This window comes from Stylophora pistillata, chromosome 6, assembly GCF_964205215.1.
Source record: "Stylophora pistillata chromosome 6, jaStyPist1.2, whole genome shotgun sequence".
Classification (NCBI taxonomy): domain Eukaryota; kingdom Metazoa; phylum Cnidaria; class Anthozoa; order Scleractinia; family Pocilloporidae; genus Stylophora; species Stylophora pistillata.
Genome location: NC_142524.1, coordinates 4,803,069 through 4,820,446, shown reverse-complemented (window position 1 = coordinate 4,820,446; position 17,378 = coordinate 4,803,069). Strand labels below are relative to the sequence as shown.

The 17,378-nt window shown below is 38.5% G+C and overlaps 1 protein-coding gene across 1 annotated transcript; it reads right to left on the bottom strand.

Moving 5' to 3' along the window:
- Positions 1 to 10,631: 10,631 nt before the first annotated feature.
- On the bottom strand, positions 10,632 to 17,060 carry LOC148727878 (E3 ubiquitin-protein ligase pellino homolog 1-like). The gene is made up of 10 exons (XM_088724888.1): positions 17,034 to 17,060; positions 16,457 to 16,619; positions 16,203 to 16,378; positions 15,421 to 15,621; positions 14,967 to 15,149; positions 14,101 to 14,199; positions 13,336 to 13,434; positions 12,917 to 13,045; positions 12,025 to 12,140; positions 10,632 to 11,047 (listed from the first exon to the last, which is right to left on the bottom strand). Exons 1-10 carry the CDS (start codon positions 17,058 to 17,060, stop codon positions 10,924 to 10,926), a joined length of 1,317 nt encoding a protein of 438 aa, XP_088581014.1. The 3' UTR covers positions 10,632 to 10,923.
- Between the last annotated feature and the right edge of the window lie 318 nt (positions 17,061 to 17,378).

Below are 17,378 nucleotides of genomic sequence, written 5' to 3'. Positions count from 1 at the left end.
CTAGCTTAACATCGAGGTTGTTACAATAACGTTTAAGTAATTTATGTAATCTGTTTTGTGCTACAATAGAGAAGGGGTAACTATATCACGTTAATTTAACTCTTTCGCTCTAATTAACACGTCATATTATACACTTTTGTTACCTTTGGGTATTCTGTTAGTTTCAATAGCTTTTGTTTAGTACTACATTATAAATTCAAATGTAACTTCAAATCAGTTCTACTCTCAACTGAAGATGGTCATTGAACGACCGAAACATGTCTTATAAATTTAGTTTCAAATGTGTCGTCATTTTTATAAAAACTGCTGTCAGTCTGCTCCTTTCCAGACCTTTTGGAAAGTTAACTTTTCCCAAAAAAATTTTCCAGCAGCTAGGGATATTCGTACTTTATCACTTGTTTAGGTGTGGTTTAAGGCTACCGTGGTTTCATGGTCTGTTGTCGCCCATGCGCCCAAGATTTCGATTTTATTTGTTTACCATTTGAGTTCTTTCGGGAATGGGATTTATGGAATTTTCGCTGTTGGTGCCGATCCAAAAGGCTTGTTTTCTTTTCAGAATCAAAATAGGAGCAAGACGGTGTAAAAGGATATGCTGCTTTTGATAATTTTATTTAGTTATCTCAGATCAAGGAATATAAACTTTGTGTCCCGAACATGTGCTTAGTCTCTTCACTGCGCATGCGCTAGACCATTGCATAAGCTTACCTAATGTAACAGACAGGGTAGCCTTCTGTTGCGTTACCTTTTCATTCTTTCGGTTGAGGTATTTAGCCAATAAAATAAAGGAGTTCGGGTAAATTGTAAAGAAATAAATGTAAGGCAGCATGTAGGATGATCTTAGACGGCAATGAAGTATCGCTTACAACTGCGTTTGGTTTAATATATGATATAGGCGAAGTCTCCGAGACTCAAATAAACCAATACACACTTTACATCCGTGCTTGACTGTTTTGAGAAGAACGCCCAGACATAGTGAAGAGTTACTACTTGCTTGGAGTAACACAGCACGAATCAAGCGACTTTGCTTCAGCGCTTTACACACCAGCATGCGGGCTAAACATTTCGGAAAAGAACTCCCACGAAAGGTTGATTTTAAAAATGTTTAAAAGTTACATTCAGACCACTGAAACTCAACGTTACTTTTAAAGTGCTTCAACTCTTCGCAGAACAGTCAAGTCAAACGTGCTAAAAAAATTCTGGGCACAATCAGCTTCCTCTCAACTACGTCTAGCTCTATGCTAATTACGCAGATGCTTTCCTCAAATGACTTATTTGGAAGTAACCTTTTTTTCCTCTCTGTCGAACACTGTTTCAAAATTATCTTCCTTCAACGATCACATATCATTCGTTAAAGGACCGCAATTTGTTCCGAGTAATATTAACAATGCGGAATGCATTTCGAAGTACATGGTCACACTTGAGGTCCACATATGGCTATGCATTGGTCATGCTGCTAGAGAGCTGAAATGAATTCTTTGAGGTCTCTTCAACTTTTAAGAATTTGACTGATTTGATATCGTAGGTAGGTGGAATGTCTATACTTTGTATTCCAGTGAAATTATTGTTAATTTATTATTTTTTAACAGTGAGAGCTTTTAACTAGCAAAATGGCTTTTAAAATACTTAAAAACACCTTTGAATTTAAGTAGTGATTTCTATTAATACCTTACTTCCAAAGGCCTCTAATACTTATTTTTACAGAATTTAGCTGATGTGTTGCAACAGTAATGAGTGATTGGAAATGGCAGGATTGACTGAAAAAGTCATCTGTTAGGTTAATTATTAACTTGACTTTCCGTTACATAAAGAATGCACATACAGTCTGATAATGATGATGATGATGAGGAGGACAATGAAGATGGCATTGATGACAATGAAAGTAATGATGATGAAAATGAATTCAACTCTAAAATTGATGACAGTATAGGGTTGCTTCTCCATCCAATATTCAGGTTCTGCCAATATTTCTTGCTTGTTCACTCTGAAGACCAAATGCACATTTTAACGTGACATGATATTACCCAGTTCTTGTGTCATCTTCTCAGCTGTTCAATAACAATAACAATAACATTTATTATTTGTATTGTGCTTTTTCTATAAAATATTCAAAAGCGCATCACAACAGTAATTAATAACTAAAATTATACAATTCTTTGTAAAAAATCATAAACTATATATACTTATTTACATTAAATTAGTGAAAGATAATTACAAATAAAAATATAGATATACTAAGATAACTGAAATCGTTCCTTAAATAAAAATGTTTTAAGTAAAATCTTAAAAGATTCTACGTTCGTTGCTTCGCGCGCGGACCTTGGCAGCTTATTCCATAGGAAAGGAGCAGCTACCAGGAAAGCTCTGTTACCCAATGTTTTCTTAGTTTTCACACTTGGTCTTTCCAGCTAACGACCATTATCGTTGCGCCTCAAATGGTAGGACGAAGGCCGTTGAATACTAATTAAATCTGAAAGGTACTTAGGTGAGAGGCCATGCAGAATTTTAAAAGTTATCAAGAGTATCTTATAATGTATCCTGAAGCGGACTGGTAACCAATGTAGCTCAGCGAGTAGAGGTGTAATATGACAGAACTTGTGCGCACGATATATAAGTCTCACACTTGCATTCATAACACGTTGCAATTTCATAATTTGATATTCTGGGATTCCGTACAAAAGGCTATTACTGTAACAATAATCCAGTCTACTACTAATGAAAGCATGAACTAATTTCTCAGTAGATTCCCTGGATATATATTTCCTAATATGACATATATTGTATAAATAATAGAAAGCACTCCTACAAGTCTTTGTAATATGAGCTCCCATATTCAGATGCGTATCGAACCATGTGCCTAGATTGCACATGCACCCAGAGGCTACAGGAGAAACTTCAGTCTGCCCAATCTTGATGCTTTGGATTGAAACTTTTGAGAGCTGCTGACGTGTACCTATAATCAGGAACTCAGTCTTGTCATCATGGAGCATCAGCTGATCCTCCCTCATCCATGCTCGGACATCGCAGATGCACTTTTGCATGGCTGATACAGCATCGACTTCACTGGAAGAGTCAGAGGGCTTAAATGACAAATACAACTGTGTATCGTCAGCGTAAGTATGGACTGAGGGCAGATGCTGTTTAAGAATCTGGAACAGCTTTAACTCACATAGATGAGTAAGCACTATTTCTATCGCCTTCACACTTGTGCAAGGAAATGAGTATGTAGCTATCAAGATACCATAGGGAAGACTTCACACTATGATTCCAGATCTGTTATGATGTGACATTCTATGTACACCGAAGTAACAGAACAGAAAAACATAATTTTTTTTTTATCAATAACATCAGTACTGGGGTAAATCAGTGGAAAACAAATCACACTGGGAAAAAAAAAATTAGGGGTACTGTTAAATTGTATTTAACAAAATGATTTCAAGTTGACTATCTGAAAATTTGAAAACAATAATATAATAGTATAATGGCCTGAAAATGGTATAGTTGCTCAGTGTAAAATTGTAACTTATTGAAATCACAAACAGAGTCCGGGAAGCTTAGAGCTCACCAAGCTGGTTATACAAGTATGTTACAAATATCTTCCTCCATGTCTATATCTGTGTAACACCCCAAATATGGTAAGTCTGTGGGTTATGATAATGTGAACTAAATATTGTGGATTGCAGTTCAGGAATGGAAAAGGCCAGGTCAAGCATATTAATAAGAAGTTCACATTAGTTGATAAACAGAAAACTAAATTTTTAAATACTTTTTTTATGAACCCTTTAACTCCCATGAACGTAGAATATAGATTTGATCCTCACAATATAAATACAGTATCATGCTGATAAGCGATGAGAATAATTAAAGAAAAAAATGAATTAAGGGGTTATTAGTTGATCGAATATCAAATTCTCCAAACTAACATCATAAGAATTGTATGGCATACAGTAAGGAGAATTGCTTGTGCGATCTTGGGAGTTTAAAGACCTTAGTTCACATCTTTTCTTATGAAGTTTTTGTTATGAATACCAAGATTTTAATAAAGTAAATATAGTGGATACAGGGAATGAGTCAAAAAAAAAAACCCTGGCCAATACAAGGTGTATGTTGACAAATTTTCTTCCCTCTCAACTCAGCAAAGAAAATTACATTACCTACAAAAATTCTTTCTGTAGATAATGTATTTAATCTCTCGGTTACCATTTAAAGTTTGCAGAATAAATTCCTTTTAGAACATAGCTAGCAGAGCCGCGCAATCAAGTTCAGTATACGTAAGCGTGCTCAAAATTCTGATAGTGCACGCTGATAACGTGAGCAAATCGCTTCGCCAGAAAATTTTTTTTTTCATGCAAGTGGCCATTGTTAGCGTGGGGAAAAATAATATATTTCGCGACAATAATGGATACAAACAGAGACTCGGCCTACTAGTCCCAAAACGAAGACAATTTTTCGACCTTTTCCATTGGGCTAGAGTTCTTAAATGAGGCAGGAAAAGAGAAAAACAACGGAAAAGGAGACTCGGCATCAGCGCCATCACGATTCGCTTCAATTGATATTGTTGTCCGTTTTTCGCGCTGGATTTGATGCACAATTCGACCGGCTATGTTCTAAAACAGTTGGTTCATGCTTTCAGCTGTGCACTATCGAGTTATGGAGCACGTGGGAAGTTTGGAGAGTACTCAAGAAGCTAGAGTTACCCTCGCCTATTGCCTCGGGCAACTCTTACACCTCTTTCGTGCTCTCCAAACTTCCCGCGTGCTCCATAACTCGATAGTGCACGCTAAAGCATGAACCAATTGTTAATTGGCATGCAGCAGAGTCTGTGGGAAAATGAAAGAAGGATGGAGGATCCTAGAAAAACATTTATTTCTGTTCAAAGCACTTTGAGACATTGCTTTACAGCCAACTTTTATTATAATGTTTTGATGATCTATAAAAATGTAAATATAGCTGTACCCCTCTGCACAGGTGTTTATGACTCCCACCATGCCTTCAGAACTGTAATTTAAAATTCCAATTTGGCTGATTAAGTTATTTACAAAACATTCCCGATGAAAGTTGACCACCTGGATATAAATTGGCTTATAATATATCAATTCTCTCTAGCCCTTAAGTGGGAAACTTTGCAGATTAATGATAAACAAAGTGTTTCTCCTACTTCCTGCCCTAGAATCTCTCACCTTATCCTCTTCTCATGTCTATTCCATACCCCTCCCACACCCCTCCTACACCCCTCCCATTTCTCTTCCAACCCTTTTAGCTCCCTATTTCCTTGAGATCCCATTCATTTCACTATTCCACTTAATCTTATAATTTGAAACTGGGAAATTTCTTGTAACCAACCTAATTTTCTTCAAATTAGACAAACAGAACCTACCTTGTTCTTCAGATGTTGTAGTAAAGATAACAATAAACTGGGTACTTGAAGCACCGTGAAATACCTCATGGAAACTTTCACGTATCTGTAGTGAGTCCAAGTGGAGACCAGAAAGATACGTTTGCACTCACGATTGATCAGCTTCGATTATTAAGAAATTCGCTTTGTCACTCAGAAAAGTCAGAGATTGATAAACCAACTTTTGATCAATGTATGTATCTGGCTAAAGAAGCATTCAAAGTTCTTGGTGTCAAGACTGACCCAACTGATGCCATTGGTGGTTTGACAGAGTCCGACTTTCCCACGAAAGAGGTTCGCAGTTTGAAGCAAGGTATCAATCAGGAGCTTCAAGTGCTAAACGACTTTCTCAAAGGCGAGAGTGTAAACGAATTAATAGCAATGAAGGACAAAGTTGACGGTAGAGCAAGTAGGGAAGACATTGCTTTCTTGGAGCGAAAGATTGATGATTTAAAACTAGAAATTACTCAAGACCAGAAAGGTATGAAATTACAGCTTTTCTTTAGTTATATTAGAAATTTCAAGAAAGTTTGGTACATTAAACACTCTATTTCTATCTCCCCAGCCTAAAGATACAGACAGAACTCGCCTCTTAGTGCGTTTCGAGATTCAAATAAGTAACGTGACCGTTCAAGAACTGCTCCCTCAAATAGGCCAATAGGTCGACTATGGAATCCGCCATTTTCAGTATGAATAATAATTATTTAATAACCTTGTTTCACACGCACTGATTCTCAACGAGCAATTCACAAACAGCTGTCGCTTCGGTTGTCGCGAAAAAGATCATTATGCATGCATTTGATCTATCATGTGGACAATTTCAGATTAAATTCAATGCAATTAGCATTTGATTTACAGTCCTTTATTATTACACAGAATACTCATCATGATTGACACTATTCTTTGCCATTTTAAAGATTCAACTGACGGTATTGCCTCCGCCATCATGTCTTCCTCCGATGGTTCCACACTTCACTGGCCGCCAAAGAGAGTGTGAAGAGATCATCGGTCGCCTGAGTTCCACATCCACTCGAATCGTGTCGATATGGGGCTCATCTAGTTTTGGAAAAATCTCTGTGGCAACTGCTGTGGGACAAAAACTCCAGGATAAAGAATCACCCGTCTATAGCTACTTCTTCTCCTTACGAGGGCTAAACTCATAAACTGATCTAATATCCAAGCTTTTTAGCTTTTTCAGTAGAACTATAAAAGATGAACTACCTCAGCAGCTACCGATAGACGAAGATCTTTTCAAAATTTTCACTGAGATTTCGGACGAGTTTGTGATGATTCTTGACAATGCTGATTACTTACTTAAAAGTGCGGCACCCAACGTGAAGTAAAATTTTATACAGTTTCTTCAAGACATTCTCAGTCGAACCACGAAGGTAACTATTGTTATTACCACATGGGAATCACTTGAATTTATGAACGTGCATTTTGAAGGCCACCATGCAGTGAGAATAGGGTCATTAGATGAGTCCTTCTCTCAATTGTTGGTGGGTGAGTTACTTTCAAACGCTATTACCACATCTGATCGTGAAGAAATTGTGAAAATCTGCGGGCATGTACCTTTGGCCATTAAGTTGTTGTGTTCCACCATTTCTGAAGACAACACTCAACCGAGTCAGTTTCTTGAGGAATGGAAAAAATCTGTAGAAAGAAACATTGTGGATCTGTTGGACAATCCAGACTATCCTAATAATCTGAGACTAAAATTTTTATTCAAATCGTCTTTTGTAAGACTTCCAGTACAGGAGAAAGAGGCGCTTGTGTCTCTAACTATTATATCAGAGGATTTTAACCTCTCGGTAGCTGCAGCTGTCATGGGTATTAAAACAAACCTTGAGGCCAAAAAGATGTTGCATAGGCTTCGGAGGAAATCGCTTCTCGACTCTGGGTGCAAACCTGATTCATTTTCGATGCATAAACTGCTTCAGTCCTTTATTAGAGAAAGAGGAGAAGATGAAATGAAAGAAACAGTGCTGAGTTCAAAAGCGCGCTTTTGTGCATTTTGCGTTTCTCTTTTTGAGAAGTTGAACGAACAGTTCTTGACAGGACATTCAATGCCAGCATTTGTTGAGTTCTATGAAGAGAAGCAAAATATCGTTCAGAGTCTAACAGAAAGTTGTTCAGATCCTAAGACATGTGACGCTGTTTTTGGTGTTTTCATAAAAGCAGAGATATTCTTAGATTCCCTTTTCTGTTGCGAAGGAGAAGTCGTTGACAAAATTTACGAATCAGCAATCAATGCGGCGATGAAGCTTGGAAAAGGCAATTTTCACAAACAGTTTATAGTTTCGCTGGCTTTTGGTGAAATGTATTGGGGCACAGAAGGAAGAACAATGAAGCTGCTTTCCGAAGCCGGGGACGAGCAAGCGTCATTTTCTCTCTCGGCAGAACATAGAGGAAAACTCATTTGTTACAGAGGCGTCTGTCAAGTGGCTTCTAGAAAAACAGAGGATGGAATACGAAGCTTAGAAGAAGCTCTTTCGTTACTGTCTGGCGATGCTGAACTTAACAGAGAATTCTCCGAGTAACAGCATTTCAGGTTCTTGCTATTTGTCATCGTTTCAAAAGACAATATTCAGTTGCGTCTAAGTTTTATAAGAAGGCTTTGCAAGAATGTGGAGCATTTGTAGACATGAGTCTTTTTATTATTCCTTCAATGGAAAATAAAGAAGTCTACATTCTCGAACAAGAAATCAAAAACGAAAGCCACATACTCATCTGCTCAGGTTAGAAATTATTTGTGTTGTTGGCTCAGCAACAAATCATATTTTTGATAAATATACCGAGAACTCAATGAGCAATGCTGTGATCCAAATAGCGAGAGAATTACAGAAACCGATATTACAGAGATCACTCGGCCTTTGGAAATCTCAGCGCAATGTCTGTGATACACTCCAGAGTGTGTTAATTTATCATCAAGAAGCAATTAAATTGTCTGCTGTAAGCATCAGCTATCATGAAATGGCCATTACGGAATCAGTATGGAAACGTAGAATCAGACTCACCCGAAACTTGATGAGAATCTAGGGTTACACGAGCATCAAGAAGAGCTTCTAAGGAGTTACTTCGACCATGGCGGGAATCTTTTCAAACATCAAAAATATTTTTAGGCCCAGATATTTTATAATCGTGCACTAGGAATGCAAGTTAAACTGTTTGGAGAAGAACACCCTGACACAGCGAGGGGTTACAAATTACTCGGAGTAACACAGCACGAGTTAGGCGACTTCTCCTCAGGGCCTCAGTCCAAGCAGCGCGGACTTGACATCCGAGTTAAACTGTTTGGAGAAGAACACCCAGACACAGCGAACAGTTACGAATCACTCGCAGCAACACAGCACGAGTTGGGCGACTTTGCTTCAGCGCTTCAGTCAACACAGCGCAGACTTGACATCCGAGTTAAACTTTTTGGAGAAGAACATCCAGACACATTGAGGAGTTACCAATCACTCGGAGCAAAACAGCACGAGTTGGGCGACTTTGCTTCGGCGCTTCACTCGAAACAACGCGGACTCGACATCCAAGTTAAGCTGTTTGGAGTACAACATCCAGACACAGCGAGGAGTTATCATTCACTAGGAATAACACAGTACAAGCTTGGCGACTTTGCTTCAGCGCTTCAGTCAACACAGCGCGGACTTGACATCCAAGTTAAACTGTTTGGAGAAGAACATCCAGACATATCGAGGAGTTACCAATCACTCGGAGTAACACAGCACGAGTTGGGCGACTTTGCTTCAGCGCTTCAGTCCAAACAGGGTGGACTTGACATCCGAGTGAAACTGTTTGGAGAAGAACACCTAGACACAGCGAGGAGTTACGAATCACTTGGTTTAACACACACTTTCTTGGGCGACTTTGCTTCAGCGTTTCAGTCAATACAGTGTGTATTTGCCATCCAAACTACACTGTCTGGAGAAGAACACCCAGACACTGCCCAGAGTTCGAGTACGAATCACTCAGAGTAACAAAGCACGATTTTGACGACTTTGCTTCAGCGCACAACACGACCTCGCACAATTGCAACTCGATACTTTTAAAGCGCTTCAACTGCCCATAGATCATTACATTGAAAAACACCCAAAAATTTAGAGGACATTTGAATCGCTATCCACGACCTCTGCCGCTATTATGCGATCCCTTCTCTCACGTGACATTTTGTAAACACCCTTTTTTCATTTTCCTTTCAAACATGTCATTGTGGTTGATCGCTTTAGAAAGTGACGAAAACTTGTTCGATTCTGCAGCCCAGGAACATGTTTGAGAAGTTGAATCGCCTATCATGCTTTGTGAAGTTTTGCTGCCCCATTCCGAATGGAAAAAATTAAAGAATATTTTTAGCTTGGCCTCATGGGGGGAATGAGAGATAATCCCAAATCAAAATTCTAACATTTAGTTACACTTGATAACTTGAAATTACTTTGCGATTATTGCTAAAGCTTTAAGTTAAAATGTTTTCAAAATGTGCCAGAGAAGTACAAAATTAATCGAATGGTCTAGAAGACATCCTTTGCACATTTGTCACGACAAGTGATTAAGTTAGTGGATCCAAGCAGGTTTTTCCATTTACACTGATCTTGTCTTGCGGAACGATCTTCTTCTTCAGCGAAGATAGTCGCTCAATTTCCTGGAGTTGACTACATGTGCTACAAACCGGTCAGTCAGTCGGTCATTCAAGGTAGTTTTGGTTTTATCAACTGAGTTGATAATGTAAATTGGCCACCACAAGGAGTTTCAGAGCTGACGTTTGGAGCGTTAGCCGGAGCAAATGTCGCTCAGTCAGTCAGAGTCATTCGGTCAGTCAGTCAGTCAGTCCGTCGCTCAGTCAGTCAGTCAGTCAGTCAGTCAGTCAGTCAGTCAGTCCGTCGCTCAGTCAGTCAGTCAGTCAGTCCGTCGCTCAGTCAGTTGGCTCGTTACTAGCACAAAATTCACACAAACGAAAAGATTGAAAACAAAAATGTGAACGTTTGAAAAGGAAAAATTTAAGACCTTTTTACCTCAAAGTTAAGTTAATTGCAAGTAAGTTAGGCTTTTCGCTTTCTCTATACACCGTGAATTACAAGCTTTTGTAATTGATTGACAACTTGATTCTAACAGCCTGCAGGCCACCTCTGACTCGTTTTCAACCTTCTTACATTATCAGACGTTTAACTTCTGTCTTAGTAGCTGTTAGAGCAATGAAAGATTTCACAGGCACAGGCTGAGAAGAAAATCAACATGAACTATCTTCACCTCAGACCACATTTTATTGCAAAGAGGTATACGACCTTAATTACACATCTAATTAGTGGCTTTAAAATACGACTTCTTCGAAAATATTAGCAGAGTGTAAACAGAAAAGAGACATCTAACAAGTTTCAATAATAATAACAATTACAATAATACACGTTCAGCTTTTTTTATAAATAAGTTAATCAGTTATCAACTCAGGCCAGCTACTGTCATTAAAAGCCAATTGCTGCAGTGAGGCTGTACACCATTTATTGTTATACTTTTTTATAGATCTTTTATTTACAATGTTATTCGTCGGTCGAGAAGATCAACTTGACAAAGCCGTCTTCACTTTCCAGCGGCTGAGCACAGAATGGGCATATGGCCTGAAAAGCATCACAGCCATGAGGAATGGGAAGTTGTTGCCAAAACCTGCATCAAAAGGATAAAAAAAAAAACACCACTTTATTATCGATTCTCCCTCATGAACGAGACACGTTGATGTTATCTGTGAGAAGTTAACAGTTCATTAACAGTTCATTCCGCCGCCTGGTTAGCTCAATTGGGAGAGCGCCGGACTGCTGTGCGGGAGGTCGAGAGTTCAATACCGGCCGGACCAACACTCAGGGTCTTAAAATTAACTGAGAAGAATATGCTTCCTTTCTTTAACATCAAGAAATGGTTAGATATTCTAGTCTTCTCGGATAGGGACGAATAAATGGAGGTCCCGTCTCCTGCAGGGTTGGGGTAGGAGACGTTAATTTCCCACGCACGAGATTACTGTGTGATGGATGTCCTCCCAGGGGTGGGTTGGGTGGGTAGTTACATGGCCGTTCTGAAAACCACTTCTGTGAGAACGCCCCTGTCTAAAGATTATTATCTATTCTATCTATTCTATTCTTCATAAGCATCTGTTGACCTTTTTACGTACTCCAAGATCAAAATATCAATTCTCTAAACTGTCTGTTCTAAATTTCTCACAATTTCAGCTCTGAGAATTTGGTATTCAATCAAACAAAATTCCCCTTATCAATATTTTTCTTTCTTCTCAACTAGCTCTTCTCTGCTTTAGAATGTACTGTTATTGTTAGGGGAAATTCCTTTGTTCACTCGGTGGAATACAAGGGTTAAGTTAGTATTTTGGCTGACAAAGTGTCTCGTATAGGATTGGAACTCTGTTAAACTTCACTATCAAACTGATAAAATATTGGTAAAGTTTTACTGTTACATAGTGTGACTTTACAGGTTACAGGTTACTTTACATATTATAAACCATTTTTTTGGTTCAAATAGCTTACAAAAGGTCTTAGGGAGGAACTCTAACCAGAGAAAGACAAATTGAACTCTTTCAGATGCAACTGTTCTTCAGTTGCTAGGGTATCTCATTCTGGAGCAGCAGGGAACCTCACCTTACTGTTTCCTCCGAGCAAACATGTCCACAAGGTACAAAAGCATGTGTAGCAGCAGGCTCTCCCTGATAGAATGCGGGTTCTTTTCCAAGAGTCAGCGGCACATACCTGCTGACCTGGTGAAGCAATGGAAATTGTGGATGTTGCTTGACACTAGCTAGCTTAAAAGTAAGATGGATGCCTTTGGTGTCAAATATTTTCCACAGTGGCCAGCCAGCATGCTGATGGAATATTTTCTACCCCCCCTCCTCTCCCCACTACAGGTTGTCATAACCCTTCCACCCACCCAAGAGGCAGTAATTTCCAGGCACCCTTTGACAATGACTAAATCAGTGGATGGGAATAGTGAGCCTGTGGGTGGGGTAGGGGAATCCTTGTAACACCCACTATATACTAAGTACTCAGGAGTGAAATGACTGTCACTAAACTACCCTTAAACCCTGAGATCCACTGCAAAATAGCTGTGATGTTCCATAGGAGCTTGCCCTGACCAAATTGAAGAGCCCACTATGTTTCTGGCAATAAACCCTTTGATTCCCAAGATCTCCTAATCAGTTCTCTTTACTATCTGCCATATAAATTCTTATAATATTAGTTTGAAGAAATTGGTTTTGGATCAATTAATAACCTCCTTTGAACTGATATTTTTTCTTTATTCTCACAACATGTCTGCTTGATAATGCTTTGACACCGTAATGAGAAATTCTCTCTTGGTCACTCAACAGAGTAAAGGATTAAACTGCATTAAACTGTCAAAATTTTTCCTTAAGAATCCTTGTAGAAAATTTTCTCATAATTCTATAAAATATAAAATTCATTTGAGATTGTAGGAAAAGTTTTTTTCTTAATCTCCTCTTGTTGTCAAAATGTTTCTTATGCCAGGTTTTATTACCTGTAAACAAACTGGACAAGTTTTTTTGTCTGCAAGATTTCTCTCAGGTGATTTCCATGAATGAAGACCATGTACATGACCACACTTGAGGTAAACATATGGCTGTGCATTGGTCACATTGCTAGAGGGCTGAAAACAAAGAAATATTACAGGAAAATTAAAAGGGAGAAGGGTGTCAATGATATTACATTAATCCTTCCTATCCATACACATGTACATCAGTATGGATGTTTTCCACTCTGTTCTCCATACATTCTCTTTGGTACTGACATGACAGGTACTTCCCCTAAGGATTGGGGTGAGTTTTGCATATCACTTCCCTCCCTCCCTCCCCAAATAAACATGCATCACTAAAAATAAATAATACTGCTGCAACAAAGATTCAATAAAAAACAGCAAAGGAACAACCTCAGTCTTACCTCTGATTGACTTGGAAATCTTAACGTTGTGAGACCCACAGGACACTGAGGGCGAGAAGCATTTAGGCACTCCCTCATTTTGTCAATTGTTTCCAAGGTCTACAGGTTTGAATGGAAAAATTACAGTTAAGTCTCAGTTGTTTAGTTTTGCCATATCTAAATTCCAGCTTATTAAATCATGTCACTTCCTTCCAAAATAAATATTATACCAATAATAATTACATCTATTGAGTGGAAACCATTCTGAAAATCTGCTCTAAAATACAATGGTCCTACAATAATTATAAATTAGAAGAAATCTATTTTTGTATATAAATTTAAAATTTAAATGCAATGGATTTATCTTGCACCCTTTGTGGCATTACAGATATCTTTATCAAAAAACTTTTCTGATGTGAAATACATGGAAGTAATCATCATGTCCTTAATTCATCACTAAATAAAGTTAAACTTGCATTTATTGAAGGCTCTCAATTAATTAAATTATGAAGGGTTAAAAATGTCAAAAGGCAAATTATACAATCACTGTGATACCAAAGTGATGGAACAACCCCATTAAGGGAACACCTCCAGGAGACAGAAAATTTGGTCAGCTCCTAGAAACAAATTATTTATTATCTTGATTAAAGGGTGTCTATGTCTCTATTAAGACAACTTTTTTTTCCAGTTTAGAAAGTGTTCCCTAAATGAAGTCATAATGCAAAAATTGAATTAAAGGTTGATGGTGAAGAATAATTTTGTGAAGCAAAAGACAGAGAAACATACAGGCATTTCCTTTATAGCTTCAGCTGATCTCCATAGTAACACAGCTCCACAGAGATCAATCAATGACCCATCAAGTAAATCATTGGACTCATCTTCAACCTAAACAAGAATAAGTGTTATTAACCCTCTACACCCTAACATCAGTATGCATATTCTCCATACTGTTTTCTATACATTTCCTAGGGTGCTGACAAGGAGAATTTGTTTAACAATCAAAACCTTCGTCCTTTACACCCTAACATCAGTATGCATATTCTCCATACTGTTCTCCACTCATTTCTGAAAGTGCTAATCAGGAAAATTTGTTTAACAATCAAGAGCTTCTTTAGTTGGTAATCATTTCTTTTATTTTCTCATGATTCAGGGGAGATATTAGAGGTTATTTACTCTTAGAGGTCAGATGGCCATTTACATGTTTGAAGGGTGAAAAGGGTTATCGGTGCTATTGATATTATTGACACATTGTGATCATAGCAATAATAAATAATAAATAATAATAATAAGTAATTTAGCAATGGACATCCACTGGGTGGCTCTTCTTGTCCACTGTTTCCAGATCGAATTGGAATTTGGAATGCTGGACCCGGAGAAAAACCCTCCGAGCAAGGACGAGAACCAACAACAAACTCAACCGACATGTGACACTGGGTTCGGGAATCGAACCCGAACCACAGTGGTAGGAGGCGAGTGCTCTCACCACTGCGCCATCCCTGCAATGATTTCCTGCCAGGTGCTATATAACCTACTAAGACAGCATCATTACTCAGTCCTTTAACCTTTTGGCAGTGACTGGTTGAAACTGATGGCAACATAACAATAAACAGAGGTCTATCTATCATTTAGTACTGTAAACTACTGGAACTTACAGTCTTCCCTTTCTCAGTGGTCGACTGTGTTCTACGAAGTCCATATACATTCCCACATACTGATATTTCACGCCATATTGTGGACTGACAAGAAGGACCACCCTTGGCATTCATTAGAAGAATGCCATTGGTGGCCAGACCATCCATCAAATTCTCTTCATTTTGCCACTTGGGGGCTTTTTCCTGTGGAGCAAAATCACGATGTAACTACTTTGACAAAAAAAAGAAAGATGTTCTTCTGCATTAACGCCTTACATTAACACTGCATTCAAACTCCAGCAGAATAAAAATGACTTGAACTTGTAGGACTAAAGCATTGCAAAATAGAGTAAAGTTTAAAAAATGCCAATTTCTGCTTTAATAAAAATGAGTATAACAAGAATCAAGTATTTTTTTTTTTAAAATTTATTGAGATGTATATTTTTATTTTGAAAAAGTAAAGTTTTGAACTTACTCCTAAAAATATATTACTAGATTTATCAAAACCAGCTGCAAACACCCTGGCGGTATAAGGTGGTTCTCTATCGACGACAATGCGACAAGCATATCTGGAGATAGTGCTCTTGTGTGTGTCTGAGTTCAAATCTGAAAGCTTATTTCCAGGAGCAGTGTCAGTCACCACAAAGTCTATTTTAGAATCAGCAGAACGGCCAATCTGCAAAAAAAGAAAAAAAAGTCCAGTAAAAACTGAATTCTATACTGTTCATCTAGCTATGATAATCCTCATTGTAAACCTAAAACTTAATATGACACAAAAAGTCTCCAAATGGTAACAGGTATATCTCTCACAGTGACCCAGATAGTGTCAATGCAAAATACACTATGTACACATCTACGTACACGTCACTTTACTTTGTAGTTACTGGTAAGTTTAACTTTCATACTTTCTTGAATTTATACATAGTGCCAATGCAAAATACACTTACAAGTCACTTTCCTTTGTAGTTACTGGTAAGTTTAACTTTCATACTTTCTTGAATTTATACATAGTGCCAATGCAAAATACACGTACACGTCACTTTGCTTTGTAGTTACTGGTAAGTTTAACTTTCATACTTTCTTGAATTTCTACATAGTGCCAATGCAAAATTACACACACGTCAATTATTTGCCTTGGCCTTCGGCTTCGGCAAATAATTCATCTACTCGCCATGGACAAATCACAATATTTTGCTCAACCTCGTCCAATAATTGTTAAACATTTGTTGAATAATCTGCCTAGATTGGGATCTCCACCTTGTCGAGGTGGGGTGGCTTGCTTTCCCCAGTGACCCCTAGAGCTATGTTGGCTGGAGTCTTGCACTCCTGGCAGGGACACCCATGCCAAACAGGTCGAAGGGTAGGGGCCAGACAAAGAGTGATCCCACTGGCCCTCCAGGTTGGGAGTTGAGCAGAGGGGTGATAACCCTCTCCTGTAAAAAAAAAAAAAATTATTACAGAAACCAGAAGCAGAGTGAATTCACTATTTCAAAGGGGAACTGTGGCAGTACCTGATAAGAGAGAATTAATGAAGCACGGGAGCCAAAGCCAGCAGGACGCCTCCAGGCTGATGAAGCCACTGTTAAAGAAAGGCAAGAGGCAGGTTGGAGGTCGTGGGAGGAGGTGCGGACCACAGAAACCAATTGAGAGGAGTGGAAAAGCTCTGTGAAGGCCCTATGTGCCACGAGGCATGATAAGGATTGATGATGATTTGTTGAATAATGATCTGCTCTGTTATGCCATCAGAGGTGGAAGACAAGAGCACAGTTGGTGGGAGGAGTAGAATCCTCCTTGGAAATCTTTGTTAAAAAACCTGACTAGGTCTTAAAGGAAAAGGTCCGAAGGCTGTAACTAAATTTTAAGTTTCTTCTGCAAGTATGTACCATCATGTGACAAAATTTACTTCTGCCTGGTTAAAGATAAACAGTAATTCTAATTTGCAAAGAATATGGCGGGTTTTCAATAGTTTTTCATTTTTCAGGGAGCCTATTTTCCACCTGGCCATTACAGCAGAGGAAATAGGGCCTCTCGGTTGGTAGAGATATTCTCTGATGTTAGTTAAGAACCGTAACCTCCCACTCTGCCAACCTCCATCCCCCACTCACTCCACCCCATGCTATTGCCAAGGAATCAGTCGGACTAAATTAAATGCGAACGGATTTATGGGATAATAAGGATCTCTGGATGCGCTTTGTAGAAAGCTGTGCCTCAGATTTACATGCATAAAACATTTTAGTCTTTGCACTGTGTTAGTCACTCAGTTGCAATATGTTTGCAGGAGAGAAGATATTGAAGAAGTTAACATGACCTATTAGAAGTACTGGAATGGGGAATGCGGGTATGCAAGGATTTTTTCGCACAATATTTTGTGAAAATATTTTCTGACTAATTTATTGGGAAAATTTTAAAAATGTACTCGGCAGGAAGGCACAT

Bases quoted from the DNA above. Each gene is read 5' to 3' on its own strand.
- LOC148727878 (XM_088724888.1), bottom strand. From the start codon at position 17,060: ATGGGGTGGAGTGAGTGGGGGATGGAG. The intron at 14,200-14,966 runs GTAAGTTCCAGT...ATTCTTGTTTAG, and splicing joins CCACTGAGAAAGGGAAGACT to GTTGAAGATGAGTCCAATGA. The intron at 13,435-14,100 runs GTATGTTTCTCT...TCAAACCTGTAG, and splicing joins AAGCTATAAAGGAAATGCCT to ACCTTGGAAACAATTGACAA.